Source organism: Hyperoodon ampullatus (genome assembly GCF_949752795.1).
Source record: "Hyperoodon ampullatus genome assembly, chromosome: 13".
NCBI lineage: Eukaryota > Metazoa > Chordata > Mammalia > Artiodactyla > Ziphiidae > Hyperoodon > Hyperoodon ampullatus.
In genome coordinates, this window is record NC_136926.1 from 8,757,503 (window position 1) to 8,774,231 (window position 16,729).

Here is a 16,729-nt window from a genome sequence, read left to right on the forward strand (position 1 = left end):
CTGTGAGCTGGGATCACAAATGGATTTGCTGGTCCAAGTAAAGGGGAAGGGAGGAAAGTTCTAGCTCATGCTGTGAAACCACACAGAGATTAAGAAAATCATCTGTTTTAATGTTTGGTCCTCAATCATCTCAATGTAGCTCTTCTCAAAGGAAAAACACTAGCTCCACCTCATGACCTTGTGGTTGAAGCCTCTGGTGGGGGGAGAGGAACAGCAGCCCAGGTGTGCCGAAGAGCTACAAGCACAGCCAGGTGTGCCGCCTTCCTTATGCAGTGCTTGAGTGGAGCTGCCGGGCCTCGGAGGACTGGGCCTGTCTCGAAGGGGGCTGGAGATGGGAGCTTCTGAGGAGACCCGGCCCTGGAGAAGGCCCCGGCCCTGTAGCCACAGCCACTTCACTGCCCTCGGGCCAGAGCTTGCCCCAGTGACCCCAAAGAGAAGGAACGGCAGAGGTGACCCAGCCACAGACAGAAGGTGACCAATGTGCATAGTGGTTTACTACGCAAACCCTACACACAAGACATGGGAGCAGCTGGGCAACCCTGCAGTACTTGTGGAGACTGACTCAGAATCTGGAGCTTCCTCTGGGGTGACATGGCAGGCAGCCTTTTCTCCCTCCTTGCTGTGCTCTGATGAGGGCCAAGGAAAGCCCAAGTGTGGGGTGGGCATCACTGGTCCGTCTCACTGCCAAGACCCTGCAAAGAACAATATGCTTTTTGTCAGCTGATATGCTTATGGATACATGTGCGCCCGCCCTGTGCTGCCCGCAGGCAAGCCTGGACCATTTGGGGCAGGTGGGAATTGGGCACTTTCCCTGAGGACGTCTGGACAGCCCTTCACAACTGAGCGTATTCAGGTAGGTCCTAGGGGTACCCAACCCCTCTTGCTCTTCAAGGCGAATTTAAGTAGAGTGTGGACAGAGGTTTTGTCATGATATCCATTATCATAACTAACCTGAGACATCACTGATTAAAATGAAGGCTAGATTTTAAAGAGTGAGTCCATTTGAAGAAAAGTATGAAGTAAAGGCTAGTATAGGTGGTCTAGACATGGGGCAGATGACAAGAGTCGCATGTGACCGCCTGAGTGGACGACACACCTGGATGACCTAGGGGTTCTCACCGCTGGGACAAGAGGCAGGTGAGGTAGGGCGCTGGGACCTTCCCGCCGGCTGGGAGCTCAGGAGGCGACCTACCTGCTCGTAGTCTTCCACATATTTATATTTCTTCTCCCGATAGTAGCATCTTTTCTTCATGCAGTAGAGAACTATGACATCACACAGCACTGTCGCCTGAATGCAGCACAGGGCAAGAAAGAATGAGGCAGGATGCTGTGGCCCCTATTATTCTGTGTGCGCCCCTTCCCACAAAGCCTGGGATCTTCCAAGGAAATGAAAGGCTCCTGCATCTCTCCAGGGGAAAAGGTTAGGGCCCGAGGGGCGCGGTCTTGGAGAAGGGCGGGAGGAAGCAGGCGGGGACGGGGAAGGGAAGTAAGCCTGGAGGGTCGAGCCTAGAAACAAGTCTGGGGTCCAAGGGAAGAACCAGGATGCCAGCAGAGGGTCTCAACTTGCTGTGCTGGGGTGGGGGTCACAGTCCCAGGCGGGTGGCCAGAGAGGTCTAAGTGAGCCACTCACCACCCCTAAGAGCGCCAAGCCGGAGCCAATGTTGATCATGGTGGGGATGATGTCAAATTTCCCAGCCTGCAAATGACGGGAGAAAAAGAAGAAGTTGTGATAGGGGTGGGGAGAGGGCCCCTTGCCCCTGGCCAGCCCAGAAGAGGACCAGTGGGCTCTGAACGAGGAGAGCCGGCGGCCAGGCTACCTTTCCAAACACGATGATGTCGAATCGGATGCCGTAGGCTTTGATGAGCGTGCGGTGCTCGGTGCCGGTCGGGTCGTTGTAGTACTTGGCAAACCTGGGAAAGGAGGCCGGGTTAGAGGGAAAAGGCACAGGGAGGCCTGAGACAGCCTCTGGGTCCCGCTGAGGGACGTCAGAGCGAACTCCCGAGGCCCTGGCGGAGTTGGCACTGGCTTAGGGCTCGCTCTGCCTGCCAAAGGAACCACACTTGAGCACCCCGGGGCTTCTCCGGGCTCGTGTGAAGCAGGGCTGGCCTGTTGAGGAGGAGGGCGCTGGGGCCCGCAGGGCAGAGGGTCTGGAATGCTGGCACAAGGGCGCACGAAGAGATCCCTCCTCTGTCATCACCCTCACTTCCTACGACTTAAAACGGAACTTCCTCCTCTGAAAGTCCTTCCTGATACAGCTGAGCCCCGTCTCTCAAGGAGACCCTGGCCACTAACAGAAGGTGGCCAGCCAGCGGTGATGGCCAAGTCTGCTTTGTGGGTGGGGGGACCGAGCACCTCAGCACTGGACATTTTTTGTATTAAAGAACCAATGATCCATCAGTTGGATGAGTGGATAAACAAAATGTGTTATATCCACACCGTGGAATATTATTTAGCCATAAAGAGAAGTACTGATAAATGCCACAACATGGATGAACCCAGAAAAAAGCCATGATGCTAGGTGAAAGAAGCCAGTCACAGAAGGCCACATATTGTATGAGTCCATTCCTATGAAAGTCAAGAATCGGCAAATTAGGTAGATTAGTGGTTACCAGGGGTTGACGTAGCTGAAGTGATAGAGGGGTACAGCTAAAGGGTCTGGGGTTTCTGAGGTGATGAACATGTTCTGAAATTGACTGCAGTAACAGCTGCACAACTCTGTGAATATACGAGAAACAACTGAATTCTACACTTTAAAAGGGTGAACTGTGTAGTATGTGAACTATATCTCAATAAAACCATTTAAAAAGGACCATCAGGAGGGGGAATTCCCTGGCAGTCCAGTGGTTAGGACTCTGTGCTTCCACTGCAGGGGGCACAGGTTCAACCCCTGGTCAGGGAACTAAGATCCCACATGCAAAAACAGAACACGACGGGGCATGCTGGGGGGAGAACCACTGAGACCGATACCATTTGCTGCCCGTGTTATACAGGGGATCCACGAGGAGCCTAAGCTGTGGCCTGAGATCTGTCTGGCCCACAACTTCCATGCCATGGTCCAGGCCTGGGGAACTCAGGTGGGGCCTGATGCTGGTGGAGGTCAGGGGCATGGGTGTCCTTGTGAGGGTCCCATTGGCTTCTCTGTTCTGGGGTTCCAACCCAAGCTTGAGGTTTTCCACAGTGGTTTCTACAAGAAACAGTGTAACTGTAGAGATAGAGCGATGCAAATCTGACTCCCTTACTAGGGAAAAATGCAAGGATCTGCCCTTCTATCAGTGAGCCAGACGGTTCAAGAGGACAGCAGATGCTCTGTGCATTTGATTCCACACATCACCACTAGAGGGAGACAAGAGCAGCAAAACAGCACCACTGACCCTACTTGGAAACAGGGTCTTTGCATGTAACTAGTTAAGATGCAGTCATACTGGATTAGGGTGGACCTCAAATCCAATATTGACTGGTGTCTGTAAAAGAAGACAGACAAAGGACACAAAACACAGGCACAGACGGGAGAAGGCCATATGACGACAGAGGCAGAGACTGAGTAATGTACCTATGAACCAAGGACCACCAAGGATTGTCAGGAGCCACCAGAAGCTGGAAGAGGCAAGGAAGGAGCCTGGCCTGCTGACACACTGATTCTGGGCTTCCAGCCTCCAGAACTGTGAGAGAACAGATTCCTGCTGTTTCAGGCCACCCAGTTTGTGGTCATTTGTTATGGCAGCACCAGGAAACAAATACACAGCACTTCTAGCGGGGAAATACCAGCAAAGGCCTTTCCTGAGGCCAAAACTTGTATCCCCTGCACCTTGGGAGATTCTGGGAGCCAGATCAACCGAGAAACCAATTCATGGATCAGGCCCCAGAGGCCTTTGGACTGGAGGACCACAGGCTCATCCACTCCTCAAAATTAGTGAGCAGAGGGACTTCCCTGGCGGTCCAGTGGTTAGGACTCCATGCTTCCGCTGCAGGAGGCCGGGGTTCAATCCCTGGTCGGGGAACTAAGATCCCACAAGTGCACAGCAAAAAAAAAAAAAGAAAGAAAAACACCCCAGCAGGGTCCTGGCTGAGGCTGGCCGGCCCAGGAAAGCTAAAGCAGACAGTCGTTCTGGAGGCAAGAAAAGGTGAGGAGGGTGCTCACAGGTCGGGATGCCACAGGGGCAAGGCCCTGCTTGGACCACTCTCCCTGGCACACGCCTTCCCACCTGCCCTTGGGGTGCCACCTGAGTGCTGGTCTTGGGTGGGCGTGGAGGCCCCCACGAGTGATGCAACTACCATCACCCCCAGCACATGAGGAATTGGGCCCAAGCTCACACCCACCTGAAATTGTAGCCTGGGGACACGTTGTGGTCCACGTCCCGGGTGTCCAGGCGGCGGAAGGAATACCTGGGCAAGCAGAGGGAGGCGGCTCTGTCCAGGTTGCAGTCCCATTTGATCTGGATGCCCATGATGCCTCCCTGTGGGTTGCGGACAGACAGAGCAAGCTTTCCTCAGAGCCCATTCTAGAAGGAGATGTGTCAAAGACTGTGTTAGAAAAGCCAGGACCTACACCTACCTCGACAGCCATGTCCTGGAAGCTGTGCCCTGCGTTCTCCACTATTTTGCCAAGTCGGAATATGGGGCAGAAGGGATCTGTTTTAGCGTCATAAATGCACGTTTTGAGGTAGGTAGTGGTGATGTTGGGAAGGATATTCCTCCTAAAGTTGGGAGAAAGCAGAAAATAGAAGGAAGGAAAACCTCAAAGAAGAGCCAGAAGTTTCTCCAAGACACTGGTGAATTCACACAGCTGGCCACCACTTACTTGCTGAAATTAAATTTGGGATACCAGATGTTGTTCTTAATCAAAAGAGTGAAGTTTTCTGCAGCCTTTAAAAAAGCAGGCCTGAAAAAAATTACAGCGTATTGTTAATAAAAGCACAAACATATGTACACTCCTAATATACCTAGGTAATTTTTTTGTTTTGTTTTGTTTTTTTGCGGTACGCGGGCCTCTCACTGTTGTGGCCTCTCCCGTTGCGGAGCACAGGCTCCGGACGCACAGGCCCAGCGGCCATGGCTCACGGGCCCAGCCGCTCTGCGGCATGTGGGATCTCCCCGGACCGGGGCACGAACCCGTGTCCCCTGCATCGGCAGGCGGACTCTCAACCACTGTGCCACCAGGGAAGCCCCCTAGGTAATATTTTTAAGTCGCATACCCATGTGTCTTACAATGTCACTTTGCCAAGAAAAAAGTAAAACATATCTCGTCTTTTCTACTTTCCTCTGCATAAACACTAGGTCAAGAGAGGAGACTGCAAACCAAGGCTTCTGATTTCTTCCAGTCATGGAAGGGCAGGGCCTCTTCCTCAAGGCAGCGGGAATTTAAGAACCTGAGGAATAGCTAACAAAGGGCGGGAGGGTGGTGCTTCGTGGCCTCACTAGAAATCACTCATCCGGCAGGTGCTGGGTTTCAGGGCTTACCTCCCTCAGGTATTCTCGGGAATGCTCAACAGATCTGGTTTAAGAAGCAAAAGCAAAGGTGACTTCACCTACAGGCTGGACACAAAAAGTGCATGTCTGCACCACCTCTTGGAAGCGCCATGTCAGCTCCTGCTGACAGTAGGAGTTGAATTACCCAAGAGGACCCCACTGCTTTGGAGGGTTTCTACAGGAGGATCTGGCACTGTAGACTGACTCCTCAGTGGGGGGGCCCCCTGACCCAGGTGGAATCTTTTTGTTTGTTTGGCTGCATCACATGGCATGGAGGATCTTAGTTCCCAGACCAGGGATCAAACCCGTGCCCCCTGCAGTGGAAGCGTGGAGTCTTAACCACTGGACCACCAGGGAAGCCCCCCAGGTGGAATCTTTGAAGCTATAAAAAACCTCAGCAGTCTTCCCCACCCTGAGAAAGGAGCAAGGCCAGTGATGAGGCCACACAATTCAGGGAGCTGAGCCTGTCGACAAAGACCTTGACCAAGGCACTTCTTTTGGGGCTTTGAATTCCCTTGTCCCTGTATCAAGGGGATGGACTATATCAAGGTTTCTCAAACCTCTGTCACTCCCTATACCACTGTGTGCCTCATGTGCAATACCTGTCTTTAAGATTAACCCTCCTTTAAAAAAAAATTGAGGTGAAATTCAGAGAACATAAAATTAACCATTTTAAAGTATACAATTCAGTGGCATGAAGCACATTCACAGTGTTAGACAACCATCACCTCTATCTAGTTCAAGAACATCTTTATCACCACCCCGAAAGGAAACTGCTTGCCCACCAAGCAGCTACTATCCATTCTCCCCTCCCCTCAGCCTTCGGGAACCACCGATCTACTTTCCTTCTTTCTCTATGGATTTGTCTATTCTGGACATTTCATATGAATGGGATCAGACAGCATGTGACTTTTTTGTGTCTGGCTTCTTGCACTTAGCATGTTTTTGAGGTTCATCCCTGTGGTAGCCTGTGTCAGAGCTTTTTATTCATTCCTTTTTATGGCTCAATAACATTCCATTGTACATGTTCACCACAATCTGTTGATGGACATTTGGGTTGTTTCCACCTTTAGGATCAACTCACTTTTTTTTTTTTTTTTTTTTTTTACTGACATTCATTTTGAAATAAAACTTTCCATCATGACCATAAAAAATATCATTTGCCACAAGTTAGAGGTCATCGTTCAAATAAATGTAACTAAGAACAATGTCATTACGAGCTGACATATTTTTGTCAGCCCAACGTGCTGAGCCTGGGGCTTGTTCTCGGTGAGAAATGGAAATCAGCAAGGGACAGAGAGGTTTTGAAGACACTCCAGACCAGGATCTCCTCCTTGATATCAGCTAGGGGCTGAATAAGAGCAGAGATGGGAAGACCTTTCTCTCCATGTGACTCAGAGCTGAAATTTCGTGTATCAGTGTACACTTAAAAATCATCCTACACTGGATTAGATCTATAACAGTGCTGATGTAGGTAGGCATACATATAGCTGATTCACTTCATTGTACAGGAGAAACTAACACAACATTGTAAAGCAATTATACTCCAATAAAAATTAAAAGATCCATAACAGCACTGTCTGGTGAAAATATACTGTGAGGCACAAACCACACTGTAATTTAAAATTTCCTAGTAGCTATATTAAAAAGTAAAAAGAGGGAATTCCCTGGCGGTCCTGTGGTTAGGACTCTGCACTTCCACTGCAGGGGGCGCTGGTTCCATCTCTGGTCGGGGAACTAAGATCCCACATGCTTCGCGGCCAAAAATAAAGTAAAAAGAAACAAGTGAAATGAACTTTTCTGTAATAAGCCAATATATCTATAATGTTACTACAACATGTAAACAACATAGAATGTTATTAATGAGATACTACATATTCTTTTTTTTTTTTTAATAATAAGCCTTCAGAACCTGGAGTGTATTTTACCCTGAGAGCTCATTTTGGGCCCAGCTGCATTTCAAGTGCTCAGTAGCCACACGTGGCCACTGGCTCCATAAAATCCTTTCCAGCTCCAGAATGCTAGGATTCCTCGTCTTCTAGTGTTCCCTCCCTTGCCGGAGCTGCTGCTCTCAGCAATCCGCAGTCCTCACCATTCTCTTGTGCTACGACAGACCCAGGATGAGGTTCACATGGCTACCTGATCCCCGGGCTTCTCTAGGCCTCGGTCTGACGCTGGGTGAGAAAGGCCCCAGGTTGCCCGCAGTTCCCAGAGAGTTACTTCTGACTCCACCCACTCACAGCACAGCTGATCGCAGTTGGGAAGAATGTTATTCCAGGCAACCTTGAACCTGCTCTAGTTTATAAAACACACTTTAACGGACATTAATAATTTTCCTGCCCAGCATCTGTACCTTTTTTCTGGTAACAGAACCCCACACTTCCTTTAAAAGCCACACCTCCCCCACTCTCAACCTGTGTCATTTGGGTGGGTCTGACTCCCCACCTAGCTGGGAAGGCACATGACCCAGGCCTGAGCCATAAGCAAAATCCATCCCCCAGCCACAGTGATGGGTTGGATGGGTTGACAGATGTGGCTGAAGCTGTGAAGATGGACAGGTCTAGAATCTTTATGGACAGCTGGGCAGGGAGACTAGGGATTATGCCATGGGTCCTGCAAACGAAGCCACCACGGAGGGAAGCAGAGTCAAGAGGTAGCGACTCGGATGCTGTCCTTCGAGCCCCAGGTCTAGCCATGCTGGGATCTCTGTGCTTAGTTGAACAACCGCCCCCACTGTGCATGTGTGCGTGCGTGCGTGTGTGTACACACCCGTTTAAGGCCCTGAGAACTGTTTCCTGTCAGTTACTTGCAACTGACAGAGGCCTAATGGAGCAATAAGTCATCTGCACTCTTATCATGAGTGACAAACACCATGGCCCACTAGCTACTGAGGGTTGCTGCCTTGTGGTTGAGAACCGCCAGCGCAGGGAAGCCTGACTCCACAGGCCGACACCAAGAGCACAAAGCCACAACTCCCCTGCCACCTCTCTCAGGCCCGAGACCCAGCATTTAGGACACTTCTGTCCCTTTGGCAGGACTCACGTTGGCACTTGTGCATCATCCTCCACCGGGCACCAGGCTGCCACCTCACATGTGTTCACGGTCTCATTGAATGGCACGCACCTTCCTGTCGCGACTCCTACAGGGACGAGGGGCACCCAGGTCTATGGGGGTCTCCTACTTTCTACTTTGTTTTTTTTTTTTTTTTTTTTTTGCGGTACGCGGGCCTCTCACTGTTGTGGCCTCTCCCGCTGCGGAGCACAGGCTCCGGACGCGCAGGCCCAGCGGCCATGGCTCACGGGCCCAGCCGCCCCGCGGCATGTGGGATCCTCCCGGACCGGGGCACGAACCCGTGTCCCCTGTATAGGCAGGCGGACTCTCAACCACTGCGCCACCAGGGAAGCCCCTACTTTCTACTTTGTGAGGCAGAGTAGAAACTCCACCGTGCATCCTATGCAATCAGTCTTGAGCTCGTCTAATTCTGGGATTTAGACAGCATCCAGAAATTCAGATTGGAGGAAAAGAGTTGTCTGAGTCCTAGCCACATCACTGCTTTGCCAACTGCAGGGCTGGGGTGATACCGAGCCACAGGACAGGGCAAGATCTGGGATAGCTTCTGGGGTGAAGATGACAGAGATGAATGTCAAGAGGGTCCCAGGACCCCAGTCTGGACACCAGCCTCTCCCAGGCTCGTGTGGGGGATTTCTCCATCCTGGAGATTTCCCTCTGAGAGGGGGCCCATGGGGGAGGCAGTTTGGTCTGGGGCTACCCTCCCCAGGCTAAGCGTCTACTGTAGAGTCACAGCCACAGGTTTGTACCATTGCTGTGGGTGCCTGCAGAGCCAGCAGTACAGTTAGCATCGGATTCACACACGGTGGTCTTATCTGGAATCTGGAAAAAGAAGAACCAGTGAAAACAGGTTTCACATGGCCTGGTCCCACCCACAGTGGAAGAGACCCGAGGCTCTTCCCCAAGAAGCTGCCTACCTCAGGACAGAGGCCCTGCGTCTGGTTCATGGTGACAATCATGTTGGTCATGATGAAGAGGGAGTTTTCCTCCTGTAAAGCAGGCAGAGGGGAGTGAGTGCTGCATATTACCTTCAGAGGAGCCAGGCAGAGCCACAGGGAAGGCCTTTTACTAGGATAGTGCCTTCACTTCCTGCCCTGTGCCATGCAGAAAACAGTTAAAAACACTGGTCTTAGGGTCTCCCATTCTCACCGATGAGAGTTATAACCTAACTGAAAACAGGGACTCCAATACTTGCACACATGTTCACAGCAGCATCATTCACAATAGCCTAAAGCTGGAAACAACTCAGTGTCTATCAACGGATGAATGGACAAATTGTGGTCCATACCTGTAAGGGAATATGACTCAGCCATAAAAAGGAATGAAGCACAGACCTGGCTACAATGTGGATGAACCTCAAAAACATGATGCTGAGTCCAAGAAGCCAGACACAAAAGGCCACGTAGTGTATGATCCCATTGATATGAAATGTACAGAATAGGCAAATCCAGGAACAGAAAGTAGATTAGTGGTTGTGAGGGGGTGAGGGAGAAGGTGGAAAAGGGGATGATAGCTTAATGAGTGTGGGGTTTCCTTTTTGATGAAAATGTTCTGGAACTAGACTGACGTGATGGTACACAACATCGTGAATGTGCTAAATGCCACTGAATTTTTCATTCTGAACTGGTTGATATTGTGACACATGAACTTCACCTCAATTAAAAAAAACATGTCTATACCCTGAAATGGTTCCTTAATAAAGCTGGACTTGTTGAGGGAAAAGAGTCAGTAAGTGCTCAGTATATCCTCTGCCAACTGGATTACCTCACAGGCACAAAAACACGAGACCTCAAAGGTCTCAAGTTTGGCTGGTTCTTTCCTAACAGGAACTAAAATAAATACATAAAACATTCTATACAGAAGACCCAATCAGGGCTCGCCACTGACACTTCTCTTTTTTTTTTTCTTTAATTTATTTATTTTATTTTTGGCTGTGTTGGGTCTTCGTTGCTGCACGTGGGCTTTCTCTAGTTGCGGAGAGCGGGGGCTACTCTTGGTTGCGGTGCACGGGCTTCTCATTGCGGTGGCTTCTCTTGTTGCGAAGCACGGGCTCTAGGTGCGCGGGCTTCAGTAGTTGTGGCTCGCGAGCTCTAGAGCGCAGGCTCAGTAGTTGTGGTGCACGGACTTAGTTGCTCTGCGGCATGTGGAATCTTCCCGGACCAGGGCTCGAACCCTGGTGCATTGTCCCCTGCATTGGCAGACGGATTCTTAACCACTGCGCTACCAGGGAAGCCTGACACTTCTCCTTTTGAGAAGGTTCTGTTTTCTCCTCCTAAGTATGAAGGTGCCAAATGGTTGATTTAAAGTTTCTGGAGAGCAATTCACTTGGGGATGAGACTGAAGAATTGCTAACAGTGGCCTCCCAGTATAAGGAAAAAAAGACAAAGACCCGGCAAATTCTAGTTGGACCTCCTCCTTATTGGGTGCTGGTGCTCTAAAATGAAATGCTCTGAGCATTTCATACTCCTGAGAAGAGCAGTCAGTGCTGGGAGCCATCAGGGAAACTCAGGGACCAAAGGGTCTGTAGACATCTCCACTCCCAGGTCTGACAAGGTGGTAGACGCTCTGGGAATAGTTGGCATCTTTCAAAGACAGGCCTGGAACAAAGCATGTTGGGAAATGAGGAAATGGCCGCAGGAGGGGGCGTGAGAATGTGGCAGGAGGCCCGGGTCAGGCGCCCTAGCAGGCTCCCGTGTTCCATATGTAGACACACTGCTTGCTTGGTGTTTACAGAAGGCTGCTCCTGCGTCTTTCCTGAGTTAGACCTGAACAAGTCAGTGTGGTTTACTTTTTGTTTCCCATTTCTTATCTATTTTAAGTTTAGGGAAATTTCAGTCTGGAGATGAGCCGAGTAGATGCGGTGCAAATAGATATTTGTGTTTTATCTTTGGAGGAGCAGAAGGATATCGTGAAGGCTCATGAAGAGAGCCCTGAGGAACTCACACGGCCCCCAGCTCCGATCTGAGATGGAAGGCAGAGTTGCTGTGTGTTCCTTCCCACTGAGCGGCAGAAGCAGGGGGCCGTACCCTCCTGTGGGTCCAGCAAACAGACGGAGTGTGATATTCCGAGCCTGCCAGGACGAGGTCGTGGCTTCGTAGGAAGCAGAGGTCTCTCTGTAGAGACAGGTGCATGCCAACAGCACCAGCTTCCTCCAGCAAACTATGAATCCCCTGTTCCATTTGACCTTTATGGGTTATTAGCTCTGATTTCTCTCTGGGCACCCCACAAGAACCCTTCTCTTGAGAAGGCAGAGGGAAAATGAACACACTTGAAGAGAGAGTTTCTGAAGTCCTTGCTCTGAGCCAAGAGTTGGCAGCTTATCTGCATGTGGCCACCCCAGTCACCCTAGCACGTGGGCCATCTGGAGGGATATGTGGGGTTTGACTGTGGATCAGAGCCATTATCATGGTTAAAGAGAGTCAATATTTAACTTGGAGCTTTGTGGATTAACAGACGGGAGACTAGGACGCTGCATCAAACAGTTTCTTCCCTTCCCTATGTTCCTGATGGAATCCTATATGGGTATGGCTGTTTCCTTCTTCTTTGGCTTTGGGTCTCTAATGGCTGTTAAAGTTTTTACGCTGTCTGAAAAGATTTACCTTGTAGGTTTATAACGATAAAGCAAACCACAAAATGTGGAAAGGTGATAGTTCCACCTGCATTTTTCCCTGGATTTAAAACATATGCTTTTCCACTTTTCAAGTCCAGCGACAGGCTCAGATGTCCATATGGAAAGCTTCCGCTGTTTAAGCCAGCCATGTTTGAGGGCTGAAGAAACGTAGCTGATTGAATATTACCTGTTAGACCCTAAGCCAAAAAGAGGTCTGTCTGCACTGCTTTCTTGGACTAAAACAATCAGTCTGGGCATTGGTGATGTTAGAACTCTGGGCGTGCCAATCACTAATCAAGAGTGCAAAGGTGAAGGGAAAGCAGCTAACTAGAGGCTTGAGCTTTAGACAGAGACACAGTGGGAGGCTTACCTGAGCTGGAATCACATAATCGGCCACATCCCAGATCCGGAATCCAAGTTTAGAAGTGTTGGTCGTGGTCACACCCTTGGCTTTGGCAGTAACGGAGCTGACCACAGAGTCCATTTCCTGGTAGCCCTTTTCCCACACAAACACCCAGCTACAAAATAAAACAGGTCTCTTAAGTTGCCACTAGGATTGCATGAATATGAATTAATGCTAGGGAGCCTCTGGTAGCCAGAGGCTGAAAGTATGATGTTTACTAGTTGTGACTTTGCAAAAGCTGCTTAACTTTGTAACTTAGCGCAGTGACCAGCAAAAAGAAAATGCTCAGTGAATGCTGTCTTTATTACTAGGTATTTGAACACTTTCAATGCACTATGACCCGCAGAATTACCATAAGATAATAGAAATTATGATAATGATAGTTACCATTTGAATGTGTTTAGGTGCCAGGTACTGATCTAAGCTCTTTATGTGTATTAACTAATTTAATACTGACCACTTTATAAGGCAGGTGTCATTATTCTTCTCCATGTTACAGAGGAGAAAACTGTAATTCAGAGAGGTTAAGTCACTTGCCCAAGGTCACACAGCGAGTGAATGGCAGAGTCAGCATTTGAACTCAAGCTTTTTGCTTTCGAAGTCTCCTTTCTTGCCCTCTATGCTATATATGCCCTCTAGAAAGGAGAATCGTATCTTTTAAGTAAATGTATAATAGTTTCTTACTTTTTCTCTAAGAATTCAGGTCACATGTATGTTTAGTGGGGACTTCACTACTAGCCTGAATAATTAAAAATCTGAAGGCATTGGTGCATAGTGGTTAGGACACTGGAACAGACTGAAGCCAGCCTATCTCAGTCCATCACTCACTAGGCATAAATTTGGCCAAGCTGCTTAACCTCTCTGTGCCTGTTTTTCCCATCTATAAGATGGGAATGATAACAAGACTTCACAGGATTGTCGTGAGGTTACAGGAGTTAATGCATGTCAAATGCTTGGAACAATGTTTGTGAGCCGTTATCGGCAGACTGAAATTGGCCATGATGGGAGCATTTACACCGTGGAAATTGGCCAGTACTACAAATCAGAACTCCTCCCCATCAGAGCTGTTGTTAAGCATCAATAGTGACTACTATTGTTGTAATTTCTAGAATCAAGAAATGCTACTAGCATCCCTCTCCCCTCCTTATAAGCTCTAGGTGCTGAGACTTCAGAAATTTGCTTATTTGGTTACTTATTGTCTGAGTAGTCTCCAAGTTCACTACCCATCTTAGAGATGGGCTTTTTCCCTAAGAAGTCCTCTTCTTCAGGGTTTCTAGGAATTCAGCTGCAGTATAAGCTTCCATTTAATTCTAGTCAGACATGGAGAAGCTTAGAGCAGGGTCACTATTATTTTACCACCAAGTATAGTCATCCCTTGGTATCCATAGGGGATTGGTTCCAGGACCCCTGAGGATACCAAAATCCATGGATGCTCAAGACCCTAATATAAAATGGCATAGTATTTGCATGTAACCTATGCACATCCTCCCCTATATTTTAAATCATCTCTAGGTTACCTATAATACCTAATACAAAGTAATTGCCATGTAAATAGTTGTAAATACGATGTAAATGCTATGTAAAAATAGTTGCTGGCAAATTCAAGTTTTGCTTTCTGGAATTTTCTGGAATTTTTTTAAATAGCTTTTATCTATGGTTGGTTGAATCTGTGGCTGCAGAACCTGAGGATATGGAGGGCTGACTGGACAGTGAGTTGCTAAGTCAGAGACACATGGTTTCACCACAATCACTATGTAAATAACTATTCCCTCATCCAGTGACTGATAATACAATTAGATAACTGAGAAGTGTTCAGTCTCTCTCTCTCTCTTTTTTTTTTTTTTGGCCATGCAGCACACAGGATCTTAGTTCCCCGTCCAGGGATTGAACCCGTGCCCCCTGCATTGGAAGTGCAGAGTCTTAACCACTGGACCACCAGGGAAGTCCTGTTCAGTCTCTTTTTGAGGAAGGATTACCTTTGGTCACTACTGGAAAAGAGACCACAATTTTAACAAGATGAATTGAATCAGAAAGTTAAGAGATGAGGTTTTTAAAAATTTTTCTTAAAAGCCCTAAATTCAGATCCTGAGTCAGATCTGATCACAGCAAGATGTATAAAAGCAAAGCATTTACTGCTTAAAAAATCCTCATGATTGAGGCAGACAACACTCCATAGGGATCCTATAAAGCTGCACTGCCCAACAGAAATACAACGCAAATCGTGTAACTTCAACATTTCTAGTAGCCATGTTAAAAATTAAAAAGTAACAGGTAGAATTAATTTTAATGATATGTTTTATGTAACTCAACATATCCAATATATGTTAATGCTATCAATATAAGATGTATTAATATGATATTTAATTGTTTTTTGTACTATGTCCTCGAAATCTGGCGTGCATTTTACAGTGATAGCACATCTCAATTTGGAGTAGGGATGTTTCAAATGCTCAACAGTTTCATGTGACTCCTGGCTACCATATTGTACAAGTGCAGATATACTGTATGCAGTCTAGAACTTTACAGATACCCTAAAGTAGATGTAAACTGATTCTCCTACGAGCAGCAGCAAAAGCCAAAAGGAAAAAGCTGCATGACAGCCCCTGATTCCAAATGCTTCAGGTCCAACCCAGCGATATGAGTTTAGTTAACCAGCTTGTAGCGGGTCTCAAAATTTAAGGGTGCATCACAATCACTGGGGGGCAAGGGGTTGGTTGTGATCGTACTTAATGTGACTTAGAGTCCAAACCTGGGGGTAGGCCAAGTGGTTCTGATGCAGAGTTCATACCTGGAAAGCCCTTTTACTGACTACTGTCAGTACCTACTGCTGCTGCGCTGATAGATGGTAGAAGCCAAACCTGCCAGATCATGCAGATTCCCTTGGGCAGTGTTAACAGATTCCAAGCCCCACCCCAGGGTCAGGGGGGAGGGGGAGGATGGCGTCTTGTTACCTTTAAACAATTCCTCAGATGAGTCCTTCATGTTCAGGTAGGTTTGGGAAACACTAGGACACTGGTTCCCAAAATTTGCTGCACATCAGAATCACCTGGGGAGGTGGTCATACTCTACAGCACTTGAATCAAAAAGTCTGGGTCTGAGAGCCAGCAGTCAGTATTTTTTAAAGATTAGCAAATAGCTCTATGTGCAGTTTGGGGAACACTGTATTAGGCCTTTTAAGAAAAACAAAAACAAAAACAAAAACAAACAAACCCCCCCCATGAGGCAGCAGGTAACATCTGTCAGCTCGGCAGCTGTAGACACTGTAACACCCCAGGTGGACATTGAAAGCGGGCCCAGTTGGTAAATCAATTTCCACCTCCTCTCGAGTTTTATTACATTGTAAGTGTGCGTCAATTAAAATTAAGCACTAGGTGAGGACTGATGGTGGAGGGACATATAAGCAAAGAGGGCAGCATGGGGAACGATGAGTCTAAGGCAGGTGCCTATACCAAAAACTCCAACAACCCCATAAAAGGAAGGAACTGAACTTTAAGTGATTTTTGAAAGTGTGACCTCTCTATTATCATGAGTTACCATATGATGCTCAAAGGAAAGGGAAAGGAAGCCACAGACCCAGAAGGAACCAAGTGGAAATCCCAAACCTTGGTTTCTGTCAGCAGATCATCAGAATGGGAAGTGAAGAGCAAAGAGTGAGTCATTTAGGGCAAAGCCCTCCGACCCCCAGCCAAAGGACATCATGGAGCAAGTCAGAAGGGACAGGAAGCATGAATGGCGAGGCTGAAGGTCTAGCTAGGCTTTGCCTTCAAGACACAACATCAAAGCAGCCTCTGGACCCAGGGCCGGCACAGAGCCCGTCCCCCTGGTGGCTAGGGTCGGGGGTGGAGGGCTGGGGGAGTAGGGATGTATCCCTGGCTTCGGGTCGCTGTTCCCTGGACCCCATCTGGAGGGCGGTCGCGGAGCTCGGCCGAGGACCTAGGCCAGAATGAGCAGGTGCGTGGCCGGGACCCAGAAGGGGGAGTTCCCGGCCGTCGGGTCACACCCTGTCCCCGGGACCCCTCGGGGTCGTCGCCCGCGGCCGCGCTCACCCGATGACGTAGGCCAGGATGAGCAGCTGCACCGCCCGGTTCATGAGCCCCACTTTACGGCTGCGGATGAGCACGATGCGCGGCGTGTCGTACTCGAACAGGAAGGCCGCCAGCACCGCGCAGCAGCTCGCCAT

The 16,729-nt window shown here is 48.7% G+C and overlaps 1 protein-coding gene across 1 annotated transcript; it reads right to left on the reverse strand.

Annotated features, from left to right (window-relative positions):
- P2RX4 (purinergic receptor P2X 4) lies at positions 1 to 16,729 on the reverse strand (the record flags this gene model as incomplete). Its single annotated transcript, XM_079717409.1, has 12 exons — positions 1 to 692; positions 1,193 to 1,288; positions 1,631 to 1,696; positions 1,818 to 1,911; positions 4,319 to 4,455; positions 4,554 to 4,695; positions 4,800 to 4,880; positions 8,510 to 8,606; positions 9,286 to 9,358; positions 9,454 to 9,525; positions 12,517 to 12,664; positions 16,596 to 16,729. The coding sequence occupies 12 exons, from the start codon at positions 16,727 to 16,729 to the stop codon at positions 666 to 668; spliced, it is 1,167 nt and encodes a 388-aa protein (XP_079573535.1). The 3' UTR covers positions 1 to 665.